At 34.8% G+C, this 26,761-nt stretch overlaps 1 protein-coding gene across 1 annotated transcript; it reads left to right on the top strand.

The window, feature by feature from the left end:
- The first annotated feature begins 354 nt into the window (after positions 1-354).
- Positions 355-26,761, top strand: LOC113057141 (tetraspanin-15-like). Its single transcript, XM_026224252.1, has 8 exons — positions 355-438; positions 4,136-4,321; positions 5,155-5,229; positions 5,793-5,888; positions 8,441-8,554; positions 22,210-22,260; positions 22,903-23,019; positions 25,616-26,761. Exons 1-8 carry the CDS (start codon positions 355-357, stop codon positions 25,775-25,777), a joined length of 885 nt encoding a protein of 294 aa, XP_026080037.1. The 3' UTR covers positions 25,778-26,761.

The following is a 26,761-nucleotide window of genomic DNA, read 5'->3' as shown; positions in this document are numbered from 1 at the left end:
TATATATATATGCATAAATCTTGTTCATGTTTTATGAGTTTTATTACATTCGATATATTAAAATATCATTAATATCTACATGTATATGTAACAATAATATATACAATTATCGTGTTAACTGTAGTGTTAAATCAAAAGGTATTAATATCCTTTAAGAATATGAACTCTAAACTCCTGAAATACAAAAACTACACACGCCATGTGAAATCCCGCTCTCTCATTGGACAAACCACCCGTCAATCAAAATTTGTGCGATAATGGAGCGCGTGCTCTGCTCACACAGGTAGAAGATACAAACAAACCAGGAAGTGTCTACTACGCCAACGTATTTCGTGTTATTTATACGTTTTTAACATGTCAAATGAAATCCGATATTGTGACAGGTGCTCGTACCTCTTTCTCAAGTTCTCGTTAATCGTATATGCAACAATTTTCTGGGTAAGTGTGATTTGTTTTTATTATACGTTATAATAAAGCGGTGTTGGAAGTCTATGAGGCTAAGTCAAGCAAATGTACTTCAAGCGCGGTTTAAAATGTCGGAAAGAACAGAGAGAAAACAAATTATATTACAAGTCTGCTAGCAGTAACGTTTGAGTTTGTTTATATATATTTAATTGTGTTATTATGTCACGTATTACCTGTCCCAGTGCTCTTGACCCCACCCTCCTCGAGTAATGCTGCTGTACCCTGAGATCATGGGTTTCTTACCGAATGATCAATCTCATAAAACACACGGTTTGATGACGTTGCAAATGTTTATACATTGATTTATAATAAATATCTGACCTCGCTGTAGAAATTATTAAGCGAAGATTTTATTTGTATAGCTATACTAATTAAAAAAACTTTAAATAGCAACAACTTTCTTGGTAAATGTAAGTGTTAATTTGTATAAAAAAGCAAATAAATAATATTTACATTTAAACGAAGCAGATAGAAACTGAAACAGACTGGTTAGTGGTTGTTTTGCTTCTGTTTTTGATTGCATGATAATCAGATGATCAACATACTGTGTGAAGTCTTACTGTGCAAAGCCGTGCCTTTAAAAAAAAAATCGACTCATCATTAATATTTCATTTGCACATAGGCTAATCATTCCTTACCTCAAGATTGAATACGTGTTAAGAATTTACCATACTAGAACCTTTCCTATTTTCATGAACCGTTTGTTTCTTCTTTTGTCTTTATTATGAATTTTGTTTGCTATATGTAAGACCTGTATGTATAAGGTCAAGCTTGTTTTGAACCTATACATTAAATTCTGTAGTTTGTAGTTTGATTTACCCTAAAATAGAGTTGTAGGATAAATCATCTGGGTGTGCTTTATACATTGATTATAATATCAAACTATCCTTTCAAATGTCACTAATATGTACACTTTATGTACTAATATTGATTGCTAATATATACTTTCTCTCACTGTCTAATATTGTACTTTACTTTAGGTCCTTAATAAATATTCAAGTGCTTTTAAATCAAAACATTATCAAGCATGTATTTCCATATTGTAGCTTTCAAGTTAACTTATACTCTTATTTACTGTTGTCAGCCTGTGACTTTACCAAAAATAAACTAGAGAGTCACTTGGGGTTATATAAGTTTTAAATTCTTTTGACAGTTCAAACTCAGATCTGATTAAATAGAAATCCAGATTATAATTACTATGCAGTGTTTGTTTTATTGTCCATTTGTTTCTATTCTCCACATTTGATTGTCTTTATTCACTAGACAATAGAGTTTCCTATTGTTTGAATTATTTTGCATCATCTTTGCATAAACTCTGATAATATTCTTTTGCATACTTTTCACAGTTGTTCCATTACCATATTCTTTATAATGTTTTATATGCAAGTAATAAATTTCATAGAAGTGTTATTCAAGTTTGAGGGCACTGTCATGGCAAAGGGATTGTGACATTGTGTAGTTATCTTTATTCCCATGATATTGACATTTGAAAAAGATTATTGTGATTAAAAGGCTGGTGTCAAAGCTACTCTATATGACAGCAGAGGTTTGAAATGCTATGGGCTGCACCTTTGTGTTTCTCTCCCTGTTGAACCCATCACACTGACAGCGTAAACAATGGGCCCCATAGGACCCCATTTCAGACCATTATGCCAGCAGCTGAGGCTCTTGGTGGCCCACTGGCACCAGTATTACAGTGCTGGCTGACCCAGCGCACGCTTTGTGCTGCTTTCATCATGGGTTTCACAAGAGACCTGGTGCACGTGCCTCACGCAGGGCTGCAGGGGTAAATTATTATGTGTGGATGGCTATTCTGTTCACGAAGGCAAGGCAAGGGAGTACACCATCTCTGTTGATTAATATGCACTCATGTTGATTGGTAAAAGGCATTCTGATGTGAACTGTGTGCAAATTGCTTGACTTGTGATAACTTCATACATTGGCTTAATGGCAGTTCTGAATGTTTAGAAATAGTTTTGAATTGTATATATTTACAGATGCACGTGCTAGAGGTTTTGTAGATTACTATCCAGAGACTTTTTGTTTTCATATAGCTTCAAGCAATATGTTTTGACATAAAGATGCATGTAAAAAAAAATGATTATAAATTATAAGCAACCAGATTGAGCCAGCTCCAGCCTGATAGAATTTCTGATGAAATTAGGTGATGGTGGCCTCGGACTCCATCAACCTTCATGCCTTCAGTCTTTATAGTCTGCCAAAGGTCATAACTCTGGTTGACACTTTCCAACCAATTTCCCAGGTGGCGTTCGTGACCTTATTGAGGGATCTAAACATAAAGGCATTTCTTTCAATAACTCAAGGATTTAGTGTTGCCGTTTAAGTTATAACTAATAAATAAATAAAACAATTCAGCTTTGCCATCACAGGAATAAATTACATTTTAAAATATATTAAAAAAAGTCAAATTATATTAATATTTCACAATATTACGGTTTTTATTTTTGATCAAATTAATGCAGCCTTGGTGTGCATAAAAGACTTAAAAAAAATAAAAATAAAACATGTATAGGTAGTCAGAATTAATATTTTAATGTTTAAATGTAAATTTCATGTTTCAAGTTAATTTTAGTTTTGGACAGGACTAAAAGTGGTCCGAGTGGGTGAGTTGTTTACTGTGTAATTATTCATTTCCACAAGTTTGACCTGTTTACATCCCTCACATTCACTGTACACTTTAGCTGCTTCCTTCTGAAACCTGATCCGTTGATGTCATCGTTGAACAGAACAGAATAATTTTAGAAAAATGTGTAATTTACACACTATTTGAGTTTATACTTTTTACTTTATTTTATCTATTCACTGCCAATTATTGTTCATCTGAATGCTGTTGATAAGACATCCAATCTGTACATACCGGTGATGACTCCATTTATTTGTGGGAAAAGATTACAAGTTATCTGTACAAGACTACATGCTGGTGTGATGCTGAATGAGAAAGGAATGCATTAGCACAACAAATGTGTTGTAAAGTCCATATGTATATACACACACACACACACACACACACACACATGCACAGTGAGTTAACAGGCGTGGAGTGGTTTTACTGCAATTACTAGGGCAGCATTATGATGGTTATTATTTGATTATGCCATTAAGCCATGTCACTGGAGCTCAGTGTTGTTTCTCAGGGTTACAGAAGTGCATATGCAATGTCAGTTTTGCACAACTTCGTCTGAATATGCTTTTCCCAGATTTACTTTCTGCTACTTTTTATTGTGGCACAGAAATGGTTTGGGGTTCACACCACCTGCTTTAATTCTACAATTAGACAATCACAGTAGACTCGAGTATGATAATCATGCAGAATATTTCCAAATGGAAATCACACTTGGTGCATTGGGGAGCCATTAAGATTCAAAGTTGGAATCCATTAACCCAGGGGGTCACAGTTTAACATAGTTTTACTTTGCTATTTTTTAATCATAATACCTTTTAAATATGAAAAACATACTGAAGAATATACTTCAGATTCAGTATCGGTAATGTCATTTTTTGTGGTTTTTGTGGCACTGAATGTGACTAAATGTACACTTTTCTGTTGTTTTTAACCCATGCAACTTTTTCAAGCTAAAATAGTGATGTTCTTTTCATCTGTAATGTAATGTAATTTTGCATGAAACCCAAATGGTCTGATTTGTTTCAGCTCATAGGGGGCTTTATATTGGCCATTGGCATTTATGCGGAGGTGGAGAGGCAACAGTACAAAACTCTGGAAGGAGTATTCCTGGCTCCTGCCATTATCCTCATTGTGCTCGGTGTGATCATGTTCATCGTCTCCTTCATCGGTGTTCTGGCATCTCTCAGAGACAACTTGTGCCTTCTCAAAGTGGTAAGTTTTCATTTTTCCATGAAAATGTCCTCTTCAGCACACCGCTTATGTCAACCTTATTGATTTCTTGTACACAGCACATATCAAATTAAAAACCTGTCATTATTTATTCACCCTTTCATGTTGTTTCAAACCTGTATCACGTGTGTTTTTTAGAGGAGTGCAAAATGTATAGAGTTTTCGTCCATATATTGAAAATCAATACCGAGTGTTATGTTCCCCACTGATTGTCATTATATGGAGAAAAGAAAACCGTTTTTCTAAATTCTTTTGTGTTCCACAAAAAATAATGTGGGTCAATAGTAGAAAGTGGAAAACACTATTGCTTAAATCACATATACAAAAAATAGCCAAATAAACCACACTATGCTGGTTTATGAGTCATTATGGATGAGTCCTTTATCAGTTTGAATAAAGGAATCATTTGAATAACACTTTCTGGCTACACATTCACAAGGTGTCCAACATCAAATCACCTGGTGTAGAATTAACATGAACTTTGCAGGCGTTTACTGATATACCAGTCAAACCCAATATGAAAATTACCGCTCTCATTTGCCTAAAGATCACATGGTGACAGCAGGATTATCATCTTATTAAATTCTTAAAGCAGTTATTATACACAGGGCTTGATTCATGTTATGAGCTTATTGTATTCCCTAGTCCATATGCCTTGTGAAAATGTCACTGTGTGCTGTACACACATGCATAGACAGACTCACTGCCCATGTAGGGCAGAAACAGGCTTGCAACTGTTGTGTTTCATTTGTATCTGAGTAATGTGCATCTGTCTTTGTTTCATTTGAGATTCTATGTTTACTGTTGCTTTGCAGTTTCTTTACATGCTGGCTCTCTGTCTCATTTTGGAGCTTGTCAGTGGGATTCTTGCTTTGATCTTTAGGAGACAGGTACAGACAATTTTATCTTATTTCTAGTTTCATTTGTGATGTTCTTGACAAATCTCTTCCTTTATATAATACGTTTTTTCGATGTCCATTTTCAAGTGGCAGACTGTAACATGGCTCACAAAAAGAAATGTATACATATAGAATTCAATATTGCAGTATTTTGTAGTCATTAGCCATGCAATGTCACAATAATGTTGGAAGTTTTTTTTTTGTTATTTATTTCATTGGGCAAATGGGATCCATGCTGAAAAAGATAATTATGAGTACTGTTACATGGTTGCTGGGGCCTGACTGTTTTGTGATTTAGTTGAGGTCGTATTTCAGCATCTGTTGGATGTGGAAATTTGTTTGGCTTCTTGGCACTTCAGCAATCATTAACAAAATAATTTTGATGCCAGAGCATAATTACCATCATTGTGAACATAATTTTTAAGAAACGAAATGTACCAGTCCTCAGATATTACAGTTATATTTAGTTTATTTCCAACTGCAATCAGACTTGTTACATTTTGTTGCAAAAACAACATGTTCCTGTTATAACACTGACCTTCTTTGTCAATCAGACAGAGGACCTTCTCAACAAAAACATCCGCAAAGGCATGGTCAATTACTATGATGACCTTGATTTCAAAAACATCATGGATTTTGTTCAGAAAAAGGTAAGATATTTATCATGAACACATGAAAGGTACAGATGTAATATGCTGACATGTTAAGATTGCATTAAAGGGATCTTTAAATTTGATCTGTCAACAGCATTTCACATAATGAATTTATGAAGCTCCAGAACTCTCTGCATGTACTCACTCTGCCAGTAGCAAACCCATTCTGTATAATATTGATTAAACTTTTACCTATATTTGTTTTATTTGTTTACGAAAATAAAAGAAGCTAGGGTCCTGTGAATATATATATATATATAAAAAAAATTTTCTTCAATTTTGTTTTCAAGGTTTTCATTTTTCATCCTTAAAATGCATGTCTAATCATTTGAATTTAATAATGTAATAATTTATAAAACAAAAGTGTCATGAAATCTTAAATTCTTTTAATATTTTTTCTAGATTTTGATTTAATACAAATGTATGATTTAATAAAAATTTATATTTTAATCTAATATTATATTTTTTATTTAATATTACATTTAGAAATGTATATATTTTTATATTTAAATATATAACAAAAAATATTAATTTAATACATGTTTTAATCTTTTAATCTCAAGATTGTATATGAAAATAGAACAGTCCTTTTAACAAAAAGAAAAACTATTTCCAAACTATCAAGTGTGTGTGTGTGTGTGTGTGTGTGTGTGTGTGTGTGTATATATATATATATATATATATATATATATATATATATATATATATATATATATATATATATATATATATATATTATAATTTTGACTTCTTTTCCAAGTTCAATGAAATTCTGCTCTATAAATTTTTAATGACTTGATAATACAGTTTAGTCTGTGTTTTCCACATCACGAAAATCATAAGTCCCTTATAATCATTTAACTTAGTTGTTATGCCAATTCAAGTGTACTTTTTTATGACCATTAAAGAACTCCTTGAGTGCCTTCAGAAGTAACACATTGAAAGCAACCATTAGAAATTTCTTTGTATACATTTCTTTTATAGGACGAGTCCATTTAAATAGCACTGCTTGTACTGCAGTTTAAAATGTTGTGGACCCAGCAGACGCATCTACATCATTTCAATGGAAACACTCTAAATGAGCCCAGTGGCTCTCATGTGCATTCAGGTGCATGAGGATGACTCTGTGCCAGTCCATCAGCTGCACAACCTCACTCTGAGCATCTGCATGTACCTGTGAAATGTGCGTAATTACACCGAGCTGTTTCAGCAGTGCTCAATTATATACAGAAATATTACAGCAATTTCAATTTATCAACAAGCTATTTTTGACTTGACTTAAGAAATTAATTAGAGCGGCACCTCTAAGAACAAGTCATTTTCAAGTAATCATACCTCATTCTGTGATTGTCGAAAGAAAAAGGTTTCGCAGTTTCTGTTTGGTCCATTGTTCACAAAAAGGGATTATTTTTTATATTTCTGTTTAAACCACATTCAGTGCCTGTCACAGCAGTCTTTTTAATTGTGGTTTGAATGTTTATTTTATTTTAATTTTCCTGTCAAACCGTATCCCAAAAAGTTCAACATGACACAGTGGGTATTTGTTTCTGTTTGACAGGATAATTATATTGAATACAATTCTGATAGAGGAAAGATGTGTTCAATCTAGCGAGTCTACATCACAATATCAAAATCTAAAAAGATTTAGAGGGAAATAAACCTGATGTCCATTTTGCTCCCCCTTAGTACATCACAAATTTTGGCTAAAAGTCATTCTGTTTTTCTATTCAGTTTAAGTCATCTCTGACATAGTTTCTACTGTGTTCACACAAAAAAATCATTCTAAATGAGTCAGTTTTGTTAAGTGAAGTGGATTTTTACAGATATCCCATTCGCAGTAGTGTAGAAAGCAGTGAACAATGCACAAGACCCTGTGAATCTGAACCTAGTTAGTGCTTTCTGTTTTCTGTCTGGCTGCTGTGTCCAGTGGTCCTGTCTTTATTTCTTTTCTGACCAACATCCCACGTTGCATTAGTTTCTATTAGCCATCCACCATAGGATAATCATAAAAAATTATGCTCTGTTTTCTTTAAGCTGGTTGTCGTAGAATTCTTGTACATCAGTATGAGATGTGTTTCTTATGAAAGAATCAAGCAGTTGATTAAGTAATTACCTCTAATGTTATACAGTGCCATTTAAATGAGCAGTGTTGCTGGAATATGAATTGTGCCATTCACTGAGGGAAGACACAAGCCTTATATTTATTCATGCTTGTCCTCTGAAAGTTTGGGCTCAATGAATGAATACAGAGCAGCTCGGATTATTCAATTCACCTCTCGTGTTTCATGCCCTGTCAACATAGGTGCAATTTAGCAGAACACAAGAAAATTCAGCTCCATTCAAATGTCCAACCATTTGCACATTACCCAAATGTTGTTTTTAAAAATGCAATGTACAAATATTCTTCTAGTAGTCTTGTACATGATCCATTCACCAGTGCCAGATAAGAAAACAACCAACTATTTAGAATAATATTGGCCTTCATCTGAAACTGTGCTGATATTTCAATATACGAGTGATTTTCACTGCTTTGATTCTTGTTTTTCCAGTTCAAATGCTGTGGGGGAACCGACTTCAAAGACTGGGAGGTGAACATGTATCATAACTGCTCTGCTCCTGGTCCTCTAGCGTGTGCGGTGCCTTACACCTGCTGTCTGAGCAAGGTTTGTCTAAGACCCACACACATGCTCACACTGCTCATCATGTTATGTTTGCTGTTAACACAACTCTTACAACAAGACCCTAGTGAAAAATAAATACTATTGCGTATTTGAAATTCATTTATTTGATGCTAAATATACTACATTGAAAATTTACTTAATATAAATACCCTGTAATTGTACTTTTAGTATACTAAACTGGTATACTTGAAATCTGCTAAATTAGAACAACTAATTTTGCACTTAATGCACTTTAATTGTGCAGAAGTAGTGCTGAAGTCCAACTAAAGATATAATAAAGTATATCTGATTGTGCTAAAGTGGACTATTTGCAAGTACACTTCATGGAACACTTGACATATCTTGCATTTGTCTCGAGCAATATGTCAGTAAGTATGTCAATAGTTTTGAGCTATATTTAAATGTATTTATTTTAATAAGGGGAGTCACTTTTATATGACTCCAGTTTGTCATAAAACTTATGCACAATAGCATTTCCATTGGAGTCAGTAAGGGTTTATTGTAGCCAATAAGAGTCTTTGTTTGTTTGTTTGTTTCTAAAGAAATGAATGCTTTAATTCAAAAGCAAAAACACATTAAACTGATCAACAATGACATTCTTACATTTGTTGCAAACGATTTTATATAAAAGCTGTTGTTTTGGACTTTGTGTTAATCAAATAACCCTTAAAAATGTAACCAGTTTCCACAAAAATATTAAACGGCACAGATGTTTTCAGCGTTAGCAAATTCAAATCAGCATATTAGAATGATTTCTGAAGGATCACGTGCCACTGAAAACTTGAGTAATGGCTGCTGGAAATTCAGCTTTGCCATCACAGGAATAAATTACACTTTAAAATATGTTAAAAACAACAGGAGCAAAAAGCAGCTGTTTTAAATTTTAATATTATTTAGCAATATTACAGGCACATCTTAAAAAAGAAAAAAATAAATCTGGTGTGTTAGATCAAATAGTCCGGTTAACGCAGAAGGTTTGCTCATGTTATTGCAGAGTCCTCTTATCTCCAGGATGTTTTGCAAATGTTTCATAAATAAATATTGCTGTATATCTGTAAACTTTGGCATAGTCGTTGCTGTCGGCTGTCAAATAACCTTTATAAATAAACCTTTTTTTTAAAGAAATATAAACATAGCATTTTTAAGTGTAGTTTAAGTGTTGGCACTATAATTAAGTATTTGCTTTCATTTAAATTCTAAATTTAGATGAGCCCTGGTTCACTTGACGGGTAACAAAAGCATTTATTTCTTTTGTGAGTCTTTCAAGAGGGGTCACTGGTTGCTTACTTGAAAGGAGATCTAAAAGGAAAAATGTGGACAGATGGAAAGAATAAAAAAAAATGAATGGTCATTTTATGTTTCTCAGCATTTCTCTTTTTTTTTTTTTGTCCCATTTAAGCTCTACTCCGATCTGCTTACAGTTTCACAAATAACTGGCACATTCCAAATTTTACAGGTTCAAAAACAATGGCCCTACATCCAGTGAACTGGGAAAGAACTTTGTCCACACATCATACTTTTGAAATGATGCATGAAGTGTTTTTTCTGCTCAGATTTTCCAGTTTTTATAATACCCACTTGCTTTGCCTTACTTTTGTTCATTTATGGAAAACGTTGAGCTCGTAATGATCCTGCGTTATCTGGATCATTCCTGTGTTGTGTACATTTGAAATCTATAACTGCTGGAAGTGAATAGTCTTGTTATATTTTAAGAAGTATGTCTATAAATGGGTACCAGACTTTCGAAAATATGCTCTGATGAAGCATTGATTGATAGCGTGATGATTTACACAATGGCAATAGCATGAACAAGCTGTATAACAGAATGGAAATAAAGAGCCAGAGCTAGCCACTGCCCAGTGAGGGGCTGAGAGTTTGTTTACATGAGTATCAATTTAAGCTGAAATATTTATAGAAATATTTCCTAGTGGAAGGGACCTGGCTTTTGTTGTCATAGTTCACCTAAAAATGTTGAGAATTCTGTCATAATTTAGTCATCCTCGTGTCATTTTAAACCTCTGTGACCTGTTCTGGAACATAAGTCAAGTCTGAAAGATATTGGTACACCATGTGCTGATAAAGAAAGAAGCTATTTTTGTTATTTTCTTGTGCATGTATTTTCTTGTCATTCACAACCCAAGCCAGAGCATTCATAACAAGACCCAACTTAAAATTACATGTACCTGAATATTAAAATAGCCCATTTTTGGAGTTGCATTGGACAGTTAAAAAATGGGTCCTCTAAAGTGCCAGAGGTGAAAAGAGTACAAAAATATTCTATTCAAGTAAAAGTAGCATTACATTAATGACATTTTTAAGTAAAAGTAGTCTAAAAAGTAAAAGTCTAAAAATCTACTCGAGTAAAAGTAAAAAGTAGCTATTTTAAAATTTAGTAAAAATGACTTATTGTATATTAACAGTGGGAGGGAGGCAAAAATGGGATAGGTCAAGGCTGTCAAACTCAGTTCCTGGAGGGCCACAGTCCTGCACAGTTTAGATACTGTATAGCCCTAATCAAACACATCTGATCCAGTTTATATAATTATTTAGGCTTATTTGAAAACTACACTCTGAGTGGAACTAAACTCTGCTGGGCTGTGGCACCCCTGGAATAGGCATATAAATCTCAAACCAGATGTTTTTAATTAAAGGACTCTGTTATTTAGAATAAGACATTTGGGCCGTTACTAGTCAAAACAAATTGGTATCAACACAATTCAGGAAACATAGAAGCTGCATCTGAAGTGGCATTTAGATTACACACCCACTGTTTAATGCAGGATATCAATGCATTTAACCTGCTGTAACAAATGCAGAAATAATGTTTTGATACATAAGAAATAAAATGTTGAATACTAATTTAAAATTATAATGTACAATAATGATTACATTAGAAAGTTTTGTCTGAAATCAAATATCAGAATGTAATCTGAGGGCATTATCTTAAAGGGGGGGGGGGGGTGAAATGCTCGTTTTCACTCAATATCCTGTTAATCTTGAGTACCTATAGAGTAGTACTGCATCCTTCATAACTCCAAAAAGTCTTTAGTTTTATTATATTCATAAGAGAAAGATAGTCTGTACCGATTTTTCCCGGAAAAACACTGGAGGCGTGACGTGTGGGCGGAGCTAAAGAATCATGAGAGCCAGTAGGCTTTTGCGCTGATAGCGTTTGGAAGCTGTGACATTACGTGAGGACAAAACCAACCAAAACAAACCATTGCTAACAGTCAGATTCAGTGTATATTTATGATCCAGAAGCTGAAATTTAACAAGAGCAGCAGCAACAACAGCGGCTCTATGTGGTATGTACTGAAACTGTAAATATTTGCTTAGCGGTTTTGGAAAATGATTAAGTTCCAGTTTGTCTTTTTTTTTTTTTTTTTTTTTTAAGCTGTACATGTGGAAAGTGCAGTTTGATGACAACATCGCATGTTGTTTACTTGATGTGCTTACACGCCGACAGCTAAGTTAACAACACAGAGATATTTGAAGCAGTTTTACTCACCGCCTGCGGTTCCAACACACGATCGTGACCCTTTTTAGTTGGGACTGCATTATCCTTAAGAAATAAACCATGTGCAAATCCGTCGGGCCTTGTTAGTAAAACAAGCATCTTCGAAATGCAGGGAACAAACACAAACACTTGCACAACTCCGTTGATGCTCTGTAAAAATAAACTCCATCCACTGGTCCCTTAATGCTGTTTCTCTTTTGGTAATCTGTGCAGGGTTGTCTTGCCCTGGCAACCAAAAAAACACTCCTTTTGTGACATTTCGCGACGCTCTCGCTCTGATCAGTGAATGTCTGTGTTCAGCCTCTCAGTGCTCTGCTATACGGGAGCGCGCGCTCTTCCGGCAGACGTGCCCTAGGACCCATATAAGGAAATTCCGCTCCATCTAACGTCACACAGAGCCATACTCGAAAAAAACTTTCCGAAACTTTCATTTCAATTGCATTTCACCCCCCCTTTAAATGAAATTATCTTTAATCCCACCCTGTTAAACCTGATGAGATCAGTTTGTTCATTTGTTGTTTCTTTGCTTCAGATTACCAGATATTAAGTCTTATATCATTTAACCAGCTCAGTGTATGAAGAAATACATTGTAGAATATTTTGGCAGATGCATCTTCCAAAAACAAAAATCCCAGTGCAACATGCAAATATATTGACATTTGATTCTCATCTTTGATTTGATTCTGCTACTTGTTTTTTTTCTCTTTTTTTTAAGTGATAAAGTAAATTATCCTAAGGTATGGTGCCTACAAGGTTTTGATATCACAGTCATCTTGACTGAATTTCCTCAAGGTGCCTTATTTGCAACAATGTCTGCTTATCATCTTAAATACACACTGCAGAAAATGCAATAAACAAAGAATTTCATATTGCTGAAATGTTAAGGCTTTGTGAGTTCCCAACATGCATTATAGCATGAATAAATAATGCAGATACTGTTATAGGGTTATTGTTTTTCTGTTTGCTGGGTTCATTTAAACTTTTTTGTTGTTGTTTTGTCATTATTGTTAGTTGTTTGTTGTGCAGTGATTTAAAGAGCTCCTCTTTTTTATATTTGTTGTCTGCCATCGTTCTTGAGGTGTATCAAGTATTGAGGCCTAGAGTATGTTTGACCAGTTAAATCTATATCCTGGATATCTTAGTCTTGTAGGATGCTTAACAAACAAAGCCAATGTTGTCCATTATGGTTTTTATAACATTTCATTATGTTCTCAATACCATCTTTATAATTTTACTGAGATAAACTGATAAAAGAATAAATCCATGTTTCGTCATTCGCAAATAAACGTACAAATTATAATGTGGAGACTTTTTTTTTAAGTTTTTTTTTTTATTATTATTCATGAAACAGTAAAATAATAAATTGACTCAGCAACAGTTATTGTTGTTTCAGTTGTTGTGACAAGAATATCTTTATTAGCAAAATAAGACAATCACTGCAGACAAGTCTCACTGCATGAACAAATAAATTCAGGTTGGCTGAACACAGTATTGTTACTGTCAGGAAGATTGACTGTTTTGTGTTGTGCTCCCCATGACTTAGTTTTCCCTCGTGTTTTAAATGCCCATATTTGGTTTCCTTCCTGTTCCTATTGTGTTTCTCGTCATCCCCTTGTTTAGTTGAGTACTTAAAAGGTTAGTTCACCCAAAAATCAAAATAATGTCATTAATAACTTACCCTCATGTCGTTCCAAACCTGTAAGACCTCAGTTTATCTTCGGAACACAGTTTAAGATATTTTAGATTTAGTCCGAGAGCTCTCAGTCCCTCCATTGAAACTGTGTGTATGGTACACTGTCCATGTCCAGAAAGGTAAGAAAAACATCATCAAAGTAGTCCATGTGACATCAGAGGGTCGGTTAGAATTTTTTGAAGCATCGAAAATACATTTTGGTCCAAAAATAGCAAAAACTACGACTTTTTTCAGCATTGTCTTCTCTTCCGTGTCTGTTGTGAGAGAGTTCAAAACAAAGCAGATTGTCATATCCGGTTCGTGAACAAATCATTCGATGTAATCTGATCTTTTTGAACCATTTCACCAAATCCAACTGAATCGTTTTAAACGGTTCGCGTCTCCAATACGCATTAATCCACAAATTACTTAAGCTGTTACATTTTTTTTATGTGGCTGACACTTTTCAGTTTAAGTCAGTCAGTTTAAATACACATATTCTTCTTTTATCCTTGAAGTCACAAAAGCTGTTTATACTATATCTGTGTCTATCAAAGCTTCTTCGTTTATCTTTTTTTCCTTGTTACCCATATTGCCACAGTTCAGAATCAATCAACAAAACAATAATTTTGGTTCAGACGCTCTGTGTGTCGGTCTGCTTCACCCTGAATCACACATGCACAGTATCATCAGCTCCTCGGTTCACGAATTGGACACGTCTGACAGAAATGGTTCTTGTGAACGAGTCAATCTTTTGTTCGTTATCTGGGTCGGCTCGGTGTTCGTCTTCAGTTCTCTCTTCACAGCAGTTCAGTCAGTGTACTGTTTGAGTAGATGAATTACTCCGGGATATTGGTTTGTTTGAACTCAGAGGGAGTGTCAGCCACATTAAAAAAGTTAATAGCTTAAGTCATTTGTGAATTAATGTGTATTGGAGACGCGAACCGTTTAAAACGATTCAGTTCGATTTGGTGAACTGGTTCAAAAAGATCCGGTTACATCGCGAACCGGATATTACAAACTGCTTTGTTTTGAACTCTCTCACAACAGACACGGCAGAGAAGACAATGCTGAATAAAGTCGTAGTTTTTGCTATTTTTGGACCAAAATGTATTTTCGATTCTTCAAAATATTCTAACGGACCCTCTGATGTCACATGGACTACTTTGATGATGTTTTTCTTACCTTTCTGGACATGGACAGTGTACCGTACACACAGTTTCAATGAAGGGACTGAGAGCTCTCGGACTAAATCTTAAATATCTTAAACTTTGTTCTGAAGATGAACAGACGTCTCACGGGTTTCGAACAACATAAGGGTAAGTTATTAATGACATGATTTTGCTATTTGGGTGAACTACTCCTTTATGCTCTGTTCTGTTCTGTTTGCTTTGTCCAATGTCTAACATCTATCCCCATTGCTACGTGTGTGTTCCTTGGATTATTTATTTATATTTTCTTCTAGGCTTGATTGTGTTTATAGGGTGCAGTTCTACAGTGGGACTGACATGTGCCACGTGCCTGTTTGTAGTTACTGGCCAATATATAATTCTCCACTGTAAACCTACATGTCGTTTTTCTATGGGAGATTTTTAAAGGGGGGGTGAAATGCTCGTTTACACTCAATATCCTGTTAATCTTGAGTACCTATAGAGTAGTACTGCGTCCTTCATAACTCCAAAAAGTCTTTAGTTTTATTATATTCATAAGAGAAAGATTTCCCGGAAAAACACGACCAGCTGGAGGCGTGACGTGTGGGCGGAGCTAAAGAATCACGAGCGCCAGTAGGCTTTTGCGTTGAGAGCATGTAAAACTGTGACATTACCGTGAGGAAAAAACCATCATCCAAAACAAACCATGGCTTACAGTCAGATTCAGCCATTTATTTATGATCCAGAATAAGATCCCGAGGCTGAAACTGAACAAGAGCAGCAGCAGCAACGACTCGCTCCGAGCGGGGCTCGAACCCGGGTCTCTGGCATGGGATGGGACGCACTAACAAGGAGGCAGAGATATTTTAAGAAGTTTTACTCAATGCATGCGGTTCCAACACACGATCGTGAACCTTTTTCGTTGGGATTGCATCATCCTTAAGAAATAAACGATACGCAAATCCGTCGTCAAACTGGGCCTTGTTTGTAAAACAAGCATCTTCGAAATGCAGGGAACAAACAAAAACACTTGCACAACTCCGTTGATGCTCTGTAAAAATAAACTCCATCCACTGGTCCCTTAATGCTGTTTCTCTTTTGGTAATCTGTGCAGGGTTGTCTTGCCCTGGCAACCAAAAACACACTTCTTTTGTGACTTTTTGCGACGCTCTCGCGCTGATCAGTGAATCGCTCTGATCAGTGAATTGTCTGTGCTCAGCCTCGCTATACGTGAGCTCTTCCGGCAGACGTGCCCTTAGGACCCATATACGGTAGTTCCGCTCCATCTAACGTCACACAGAGCCATACTTGAAAAAAACTTTCCGAAACTTGTGACAAACCGGAAGAGTTTTTTTTGGAACAAAAATACTCCTTCAAACGTACAACTTAATTTTTGAAACTTTGTCCATGTTTAGCATGGGAATCCAACTCTTTAACAGAGTAAAAAACTCAGTATGCATGAAATAGTATTTCACCCCCCCTTTAATGACCTCCAGCAACTTCTAGGAGAAGAGTTTGGCCCCAATACATCTGACGACTTTGTTTCTCTAAATTCCCTCAGAATTGACTGATGAGCAACTTTTACACAAGTCAAATACAATGTTTTCTTTGAAGCCTCTTTAAAACCATGCATCTCCGGAGTCCTAAAAGAGAGGACTGATTCCTCTTGTGGTTCTTCTTCCACCAAAACGTTAAGGTCAGGAAAAAACTCCCCCTTTATTTCTTTCTCTTTCTTGTTTAAATTCTCTTCTCTTAATTTTTGATGATGAGTAGAAGAAAAAATTTTAATAAAAAATCCTGTTTCCTGTCAGATTACACATTTCTGCAAGGCTTTTCCACTCATCATAATGTTTTAAGTCCATTATCTTTGTCCATCCAGCTCTTGCCAATACTTTTTTGAAAGGCTTCATGAATTAAGCACCTTTACTTGCTTAATGAGATTATTAAAATGAGGCTCGTTGTTTATCCAGGACTCAGAAAAAGGCTGGTCTCTCTTCACTTGAAAAACTTAAGTCCATGTTCTCAGCATAGTTTTATAAAAAGCAGATGTTTATTTTAAGTCCATTTCTATTAAATTAATTAAAAACAAATGTAAATCATATTTAAAAATGTCACCTTTGTCTAACAGGGTTTTAGTGGTATCAGTCCAGCACCTTTTTGAGTACAGCAACTTTTTTGCTTCCTCCTAAAGAATAACTGTGGCAGCACCTTTAGTCCCTAAATTAACTCCTAAACATTTCAACCCCTCTTGACTTCACTTAGCACCTCCTGGGAGTTCTGGTGGATTTCCATTTACAGTACCTATTGTCCACAATAAAAACCTTCACACTTTCCCCAATTCACTCTTACAGTTGATGCATTTTCATACATTTTTTATGTTTTTTCTTAAACAGTCACATCTATCTCATCTTTAATAAAAATTGTAACATCAGTATATGCAACAATCTTAATAGGTTTTTCAATAGAAACCCCTTGTAATGTTTTCCTTCACTTACAAAGAAGGGGTTCAATGGCCAGTGAATACAACATCCCTGAGAACGGCATCCTTGTCTAATTCCCCTCAACACTCTTCAACATTGCAGATTCATCATTATACAACAGTTTAATCCATGAAATGAAACTCTGACCAGCCCCAAAAGCTTCAAGCCGTTTTAAACAAAAATGCTTTTTCTTGATAAATTGCAAAAATGCAATTTTATTAGCTCTCTTACAAGAAACAGATTGTCCATTATTGTTCTGTTAGGTATACAATATGTTTGATCTTCATTGAACATACATTCTAAAAAGGTTTCAATCCAAAGGTATTTTGCCTACATTTTTTAGTCGGTGTATAAAACAGCCACAGGTCTCCAATTTTTCTACAAACTAAGATCCCCTTTTTTAGGTATCAAAGATAAAACTGCTATTTTACAAATAGTAAGTAATTCAAGTTGTTAATAAAAAAAACAACGACAACAAAATCATATAAATCATCTTTCAGAAGGTTCCAAAATAGCTTATAAAAGTCAGAAGTCCATCTATACCAGGTGCTTTTCTGGGTAGAAAGTTTTTGAACAGCATCAGACAGTTCTTTTAACTGGAGGCTATAGATTCAAGCCCTTTACTCTGTTCAGAGACTTTCAGTAAGTCTTTATGTAACTCCTCAATGCAGTCAACCTCACATTGTCCTTCTCCAAATAAATCCATATAGAATTCCAAAGCATTTTTTTCTAATTTCTTTAAAATCTGAAATCACATTCCCATTTATCTTTTAAATGCAACATCATTGTTTTTCTTTTTCTTTCTGCTCTAAATGAAAAAAAATAGCAGAAAGCACCCTTTGTTTTTTCATGAAATAATGAGGCTAAAGCTTTTATTTCTTCCAGCTTCCCAACAGTAATAACATCGCCAACACGTAACTCTCCTTCAATCTGCTTTATATCTTTTTCTAGTTCAAAAACAGTTTTTTTTATCCTACCAATTGTATTATATATATTACAAAGATGATTAATATATATATATATATATAAATCATCTTTGAAAAGCAACTCCTCCACTAACATTTGTACCATGACTCATAAATAAATCACTTTTCCAGCACATTTTCCATTCCACTTCATTCTTTACATTACTATTCATCTCCTGTACAAATTTTACATCGATACTCATATTTTCTATGTATTAATTTAAACTTGATCTTTTCCTGTTATTTCTACCCCCATTAATGTTAATGAAACCTATTCTAAAGCTTTCCATGAAAGAAGACAAAAAAAGGAAAACTAAAGAGGACAAGATGAAAAGGAACAGATAGTTCACCCCTTGTGATTTCTTCATGAATAAATGAAACAATGAGTTTTCAAGAACTTTTTCTTTTCTCAAGTTTGTTACCATTTTTTTTTACTGAATCTTTTCCTTCTACTTAACTCTTGGTAACTGACAGTCTTTTTTATCCTGAACACTGAAGCCAAAAACTAAAAAATATTTAACTTCTACTTTTCTTACATCAAGGAAATCATTAATCACTTTTACAGTATATAACTGATCTTCACTATAGTTGGAGGGAAGATATGATATTTCAGAAAGACAATCATCATTAGCCATCTCTTCAGTTACATCAGTGCTTTCAGAGAGCTGAGACAGAGATATATGATTTGATTCTCAAAATTGTCAATATGATCAGAACTCTCAAAATGTTTTTTTTTCACATCACTTGTTCCTGCCTCTTCACAATTCATCCTTTTATTTTCTCCATCACAATTAGTAGATTCACTTTGTTCATGAGTACTCAATTTATTATTTGCACTCTTTTCCTAGTCAGTTCCATTTTCTAACTCTTTTTTTTTTTTTTTTTTTTTTTTTTTGTGATTGTTGCGGGCAAAAATCCTTGATTTTGCGGCATGTTGTCTTAAAAAATGCGATGGAATATGCAGGATATTTTTGTAATTTTATGCTATGAAATTGCGTGAACTTGCAAAAACTGCGGTTTGATGAAAAAGAGAAAAAAAGGTGATTCCCCAACACCTTTTTCTCACTAGGCTACTACCTTAAAGTAAAGAGTATAATTTCTTATTACTTCCTATGATAAACGGGCATACTAAATCACAGAATCTCTTACTGCAACGTAAATTATTTTACATACTACTAATATAATTACAACTAAGTTTTTGGTACTGTTCTGTAACTAAAAAGTGCAATCTTATAACTGTAAAGTTGCATCAATTTCTGAATGAAACTACAACAGTGTTAGTAGCCTAGTGAGAAGGGGGTGTTGGGGGAATCACCTTTTTTTCTCTATTTCAACAAACCGCAGTTTTCGGAAGTTCTCGCAAAATAATTTGGCTCCACTGTCATGTAACAAATCGGGAAACTGCTTTGCGCGTTCTTTTGCGCTTATTTTTGTTGGCAAATAAGAATGATTTGGGCGCTTCAAGTTTCACCGCGGGGTTTGCAGATGATGTTCACGTCAGGTAATTACGTCACTTCATAAGGTTCCCATGGCAATAGGGGAAAATGGCGCTTTACTTGTGTGAAGTAAACGCAACATTTTTCAACTTTCTGCTATTATATTTGTGAGTTTTTGCAACAAAAATACAGGGATTATGAAATCATGCTAGCCCCGCATATTTTGCTTTCTGAAATCGGTAATTTATGCGGCAAAAGAGCGGCGTATTTGAAAAAATGCGACCCCGCATAAATATGCGGCCTTTGGCTGATTATGCATTAAATAAAGCGATCGCATAATTGCGTTTTTCTGGAGGGACTGATTCTCCGCATTTTCACCTTCATTTGTTTTGTTGGTATTTTCTCCTTTTTGTGGTTTTGTGGCATTACATTTTTTTATGACCAAAATTTACCACACTCAAATCATTTCAAATTATTGGTACTCACATAGATTGGTACTCACATAGACCATATATGATTTTTCTTCATGTTTAACCCAAAACGAAATATCTAGCGTCTGTGATTTCTAAAACCATAAACAGCTGCCACCTAAAAGACAACATGTGTTCACCCTTGTTGACTGCGATACCAATGGAGAAACGTTGTTGAATGCTCCACTTACCCAAACAATGCTCACTTTGAAATATTGATCCTTTAGAAAAACCATCCAGGGCCTTGTTCATTTTTGATGCAGATACAGTATTTTCAAATCCTGTTTGTTCTCCAATCGCCACGAACATGTCCTCGACCGGCGTCAGTGACAGATGAGGAAACCATTCCAGTCCTTCGCCACGAGGCCAAAAAACTTCTAACTGGCGACTTTTGCTCCTTGATGATATCAATCGAATCTGTAAAGGGTCTACTTTTTTTTTACAAACTATTATTACTGACTAAATGTATAATCAAGTGAAATATTATGAAGTTTCAATAACAATATCTAATACTATACAATTCAAAAGCTGGATGTAACTGTAACAAATGTAACATACAATGCTGTTCTTTCAGTTTATCTCCCCTAAAAAACCTGAAAAAATATTCTCAGCTCTGCTTTTTTTTAATTAGAAAATAAGATTGTTAAAAGGATTTCTGAAGGTTTGTGTGACTGGAGTAATGATGCAAAAAATTTGTTTGAAAGTAAGCTTTGATTGTTCCTAATAAACTGTTTAACTGCTCCCCCAAGTGAATATTAAATTATTTTGTGGGATAATTAAATATATTCTTAATAAACTACAAACATAAAATTATATAGATTTATTTTGTTCTCACATTCTTTCTTGTAACACCTCCCTCTCAGTGTCACAGTTGAATGAGAGGCTCATTATGCAGCTCATTATGCAGGGCTTTGTCTTCTCAGGTGTAAATCACAATGATATTCATGATAGTTGACGCCTACTCGCTTATGACTTTTACCAACAAAAAGTGTTTTAGAAAATTTTAATCAATATATTGTTTTCTGTGAATGAGTAAACAAGATGATTTTCACATAATTTAGAAATAAAAATTCTAGGCTACAAGCTCCAGTTCTCAAAAGTCCTGGGAACCAGTGTTCTGTATGTGTTTTATGGCCTTATTCAAGTGTTTTACTTTTTTTTTTTTTTTTTACTAACCACGAGTAACATTTTTTTTCTCAAAAACAATCATGTACATACATGGTGTTCACATATTATTATAGCCCAGTTTGTGCTGATTACAGTGAGATTAGACTTCAGTCAATTAGATATAAGAAACTGAAAAAAGCACAAATGTCAGGACATGACAAAACTTCTCCAGGCCCCAAAAATACCTTTAGACTCCAGAGGGTTAAGCATCTATTTACTTAGAAACATTTATCAATGAACCTACATAGAGCACATTGACTGAAAATTAATTGAACTTTCATTGATAGGATAGAAATCTATAATTTCATTAAATCTCTTCATTTGGGTTTCAAGGACAAACCAGCGTTTTATGAATTAGGAATGACATTAGGATTAGATGTCTGAGTGAACTAACCATTTAAAAGTAATCAGAAAGTGCAGAGTTACTCACAGAATGACTTCAGCTTCATACATAAAGCTTAGCAGTCTTATCACCACATCAGTTTGACTAAAACCACTATAACTTAGAATTACAAAACAGGGATCGAAACTAGTGTAATGGAAACCTGTTATGTATAGAGTAGGATAGTCATTTATCAGCAGCAAGTGTAATTTCATACCTATGATACAGCAGGTTGGGAATGTTAAGTGTCTTCCCCATAAGAGGTTTTGCAGTTTTCAGAATCTGTACTTTTACATAACTCACAGCTGAAATCCAGGATAAAGCCATTAGTAACTGTATGCATCTGGTGTTTTACTTTTATAAAAATATTAAGACTGCATTTGCTTGTGTGTTACAGAGTTCTGAAGTTGTTAATACTTTGTGTGGATACAAGGCCCTGGAGAAAGAGGTACTATACATGACCTTATTCTACATCCCTAATCCTACCTAATGCCTAAACCTAACAAATACCTTACTAACTATTAATAAGCAGCAAATTAGGAATTTAATGAGGGAAGAGTCATAGTTAATAGTGAATAAGTGTTCCCTATTCTAAAGTGTTACCAAATAAGCTATGTTAAGCTATGTTAACTTTCTTCATTCATTGAGGTGTGATCAGGGCACTTTCTGTAGAACAAGGCTGTTCTGTGTGCTTAATTAGTACTAATAAATGGTTAATATTCTAGTAATATGCATGCTAATAAGCAACTAGTTAAAGACCCTAAAATAAAGCGTCACCATGCATCATGATATTTGAAAAGTGCTGTGTGTCCTGTATCGAGCCACCTGTAATAAATGCATTCATTTGGAGGGGTCAAAGGTCTGATCATCTGAGAAGAGCAGTGAGAACCACTTTTGAATTTTAACAGGCTGTGAGGATATGCAGAACCTCAGATGAATAATAATCTGCCGTATAACTTCGTCCAATTATCTCTCAATATATTTTCAATCAATCACTTTATAACGCTAGTTGTTAATGAGACATAAAGTGATGGCAGTTTTTTTACACTGCAATGTAATAACATTTTTGTTGCCTGACCTTTGCCCGCAGAGGCTAGAAAATATAGATTTGATCTTCACCCGTGGTTGCACTAATGCTGTCTTCATTTGGTTCATGGACAACTATAAAATCATGGCTGGACTTCTACTGGGCATCTTGGTTCCTCAGGTAAGACTTGTGGTTATCAGTAAAGAAGATTCAGACTGTCTGCATAAGACTTTTTAACAATACAAATGATCTACTTTACATAAAACGTACATGCTCTTATAACTTTTAATTAAAGGTCTGTAAGCTTGCCAAGCGCAAAAATAAATGTTTTCTTTAGCTGTAAGAGTCTTTCAAAGTGTTTTAGGAGTTTGAAATAATAGCAGTGACCGCAATTACTGTAGTTATAAACGGTTTTCACAAGGGTGGTGCAGATTCGGGGGTGGGGGGTAATGCATTTTTGCATTTAACATCACAGAGTCGATAGTACAACAGCAAAAAAGATTTGATCAAAATTCTGTTTAATTTTCACTTTAGTAGGACATTAGATTTAATTGTTTAAAAGTGCTATATTTAAAGTTTGTAATACATTTAGCTATTACTAAAAACTACTACTACTTCTGCTTATTATTGTTATCATTATTAATACATTTAGATTAAAAGCATTTCTATTAATTAATCTCAATTAGTGTTTACGAAAATCCTATTATTCATATTCATGTATTTACTTCGACAGGACTTTCCCCCCAAAAAAGGCAATCATTTTTCTCCTCAAAAGACCAAGAATTTGATTTATGAAGATATTGTCTTTTCAGTTTTAATCATTATCTGTAATAAAGACTCATAAATTCAGTGTAATTAAGAACCCTTTTTTAAAGTATCCTCTCATTAAGTGTTTTACACACTGAGGTGGGTGGTGAGAGAGGCATGGTTTGAATGAATTTAAATATTTCTCAAAAGAGCACCATGAGTAGATGGGTTTTCATCAAATTAGCAGTCTAGAAATCCGATTCACTTTCAAAAGCAGCCTCTAATGTGCAGCCGTTTCTGTGGGTCCCCCCACTTTAACTAGTGTTAAAGAGGTGCCTTGATGCACTGAAACACACCACAGCACACTCACAGATGTAGATTATCATAATCACAAAATTTTGAATCCATTTTGTTTTAATTTAAATAATGCTGCAACTTTGATAATAACCCACCAACACAGAAAGCACATGCACACCAAATGTAATTTAACTTAAGTCTTTTTTATAAAGGCTCCAGTGCATTAAGAGGTGCTGGGAACAGGGCTAAGTTTCTATTAGGTCAGACAGTCCCTGTCTGTAGGCTGTTTCGCAGGAAATGAAGCCAGAAGATCCTGGATAAGCACAGGTATTGTTGAGAGAGACTTTAATATAACATTTCCAGCAATGACATTAACATTCACATCATACTGGATTGCAATGTTTCCATCTGATCGTTTTTCAGTTTGATCTGTGTGCATGTGTGCAAATATGTTTATTTGAGTGGGAAAGAGCCACGGGACTTTTTGCAAGAAAATTCTTGAAACTGAGAAGCTTTCATAATTAGTTTCATAGTTTTTCCATAAATGGAGATTCACAGTTGGGGAAAGGCATTAGTCAGTCTGCCCACACTGTGAAACATACCAGTTGTTTATTAAAAGATTTATATTACTGCACAAATTGTAAAGCTGGAGTATGAAGTGTGCAGATTAAAGAGAAAGTTCACCCAAAGATGTCATTTACTCACCCTTGTGATGTTCTTATGCTGTATGCCCTTCTTTATTTTTCAGACAACAAAAGGAGAAATGTAAAGAAATTTCCCACACGCACTCTACCATTCAATGGCAGTGAATAGCAACCAGTGTCAAGCTTTTAAAAAAAGATGCAGAAAGTATCACAGAATGATGTCGACTCTAGTAAAAGGATGTAAGTTAAAAGTGTGACATGAAATCCAGAAAAAAAGTATCATTGTATCTTTCTTTACTGAGTTGAATATCTCCAGACTGGAACCTGATAGTCATGAATGACAGTTAACTGATAGGAACGCGTTTATTTTTTGTGATGAACACAGCAGATATATTTACCGAAGTGAAGAGAGTAGATTGTAGATTTTGTCATGCTTTTTTACCAAATCCTATCATATGCCCCCAGAACACTTGGAGTTTATGACACGTGTCACATGGGATCATTCTGTGATACTTTTGCATCGTATTTGAAGCTTGATGTTGGTCGCCATTAACTGCTATTATATGGACAAGCGTGAATGAGGCATTTTTCTTTGTTTGGCTATTGGGCTAGATTTGATACGCAGACCTGGCCACACCTTATATAAACCTCACCAAACTAGTCTAGTGCGAAAATAAGATAACCACTTGAGCCTAAAAGAAGGACTGTTGAAAGATATACATCTGAAAAGGGATTGAAAGTCATTGTATGCAAAATGAATGGAGAATGTTTCAGACCACTGGTAATATGGCCAGGCCAGACCATTTCACCAAATTCTCCCCAAGAGCAAATGCATCAGGAAGTCCCTAAGAACCTCAGGGTGCCTTCAATTGATTTGCAGGCAGCTCTGGCAACAGTTAATGAGAGTGTGCATCAAGCAACCATTAAGAAACAAGCTGCACAAATTGTGCAAAATGGTCATCTGTTGAGGGTTTTGGAAAGGCAAAGTCACAGTCCAGATCTCAATCCAGTTCTTCCACAGAAGACAATTTTGTTGTCCAAAAGTAAAAGTTTTTGTTTTTGTTTGCTTTGTTTTTTTTTTTCTTTAGTTTTTTGGTGTGATCTTTACCTGGCTTTATATCACCCGTGTGGAAGATGCCATCGAGGAGTATGGACACTATATGGATGGTCTGCTGGACGGCGGGACCCAGGAGACCAAGAACCAAAGCAAGTGGGCCAAATGCTGTAAATGCATGCCTTTAATTGACTGAGTGCAAACTCCTAAAAAGCCTTAAATTGGAAGCAAAAAGGATTTACAGGTACTATCATGTGCTGTGGGTGAAATGAACAGTTTGTAGCTCTGCAAAACTCAACCATGCTGTTACATTGGTAATATCAGCCACAGACACACTGATGCAAGCCATTTTTATACCGTCAATATTGTTTTCTTGTGTGTGTCAAAATGTACTGATGCTAGGACTGACCTTCTGTCTCCAGACTAAATCAGATCTGAAGCAGTACACTAAAGATGCGTTGTGTTGACCGAGTCTGAATGCCTTTAGATTTAACACAGTTTAGTTGTGTTTAAAAAGCACACCATTTTTAAAATTGGCTCCCTTTCAGTCTCAGGTAATACAATTCAAGGTTTCTTTTTTCCAGTGCAAACAGAGCTATTCACTTGAGTGAACTTCTGCCATTAAAGTCTACGAAAACTGCAGCTACATTGATCATAATAAGAGTGCTGTTTCCTTTGTACATTGTGTCTAAGATGACTAATAATATAAATCCTGACTATATATATGAGCTGATTATTTTATAGTCTTAGAATCTGGGAATCGTTGTGCTTCTAATTATTTATATATCTTTTAAAGTATTTTTTTTCTATTTCTTTGGTTTTGTTGCCAAATGGTGATGGTTTTTATATTCCCCTCTATTCTGTTGTCTGTGGTGTCTTTTTAAGCATGAAAATAATTCAAGTTAACTGCATATTTTGACCTGTCATTTCATTGACAAGAGAATCATCTGATGGCATATTTATTACAATTCATGAAATATTGCATTCATACGTCACTTTTCAGTGAAAGATTATTGCAACCAAGCACGCTGAAATGAATTATAATATTAAAACGTGCCATTTTTCTGTTCCTTTTAATGTGATTTCAATGACTATATCTTGACCTGACTGTTAAAGCTTGAGTATTGCCCTGAGCACAGTGAGTGTCCTGCTGAATGAATGAATAAATGATGTTTACAGA

Source organism: Carassius auratus, chromosome 38 (assembly GCF_003368295.1).
Source record: "Carassius auratus strain Wakin chromosome 38, ASM336829v1, whole genome shotgun sequence".
Classification (NCBI taxonomy): domain Eukaryota; kingdom Metazoa; phylum Chordata; class Actinopteri; order Cypriniformes; family Cyprinidae; genus Carassius; species Carassius auratus.
The sequence above is the reverse complement of the archived record's forward strand: the minus strand, read 5'-3'. Positions and strand labels throughout refer to the sequence as shown.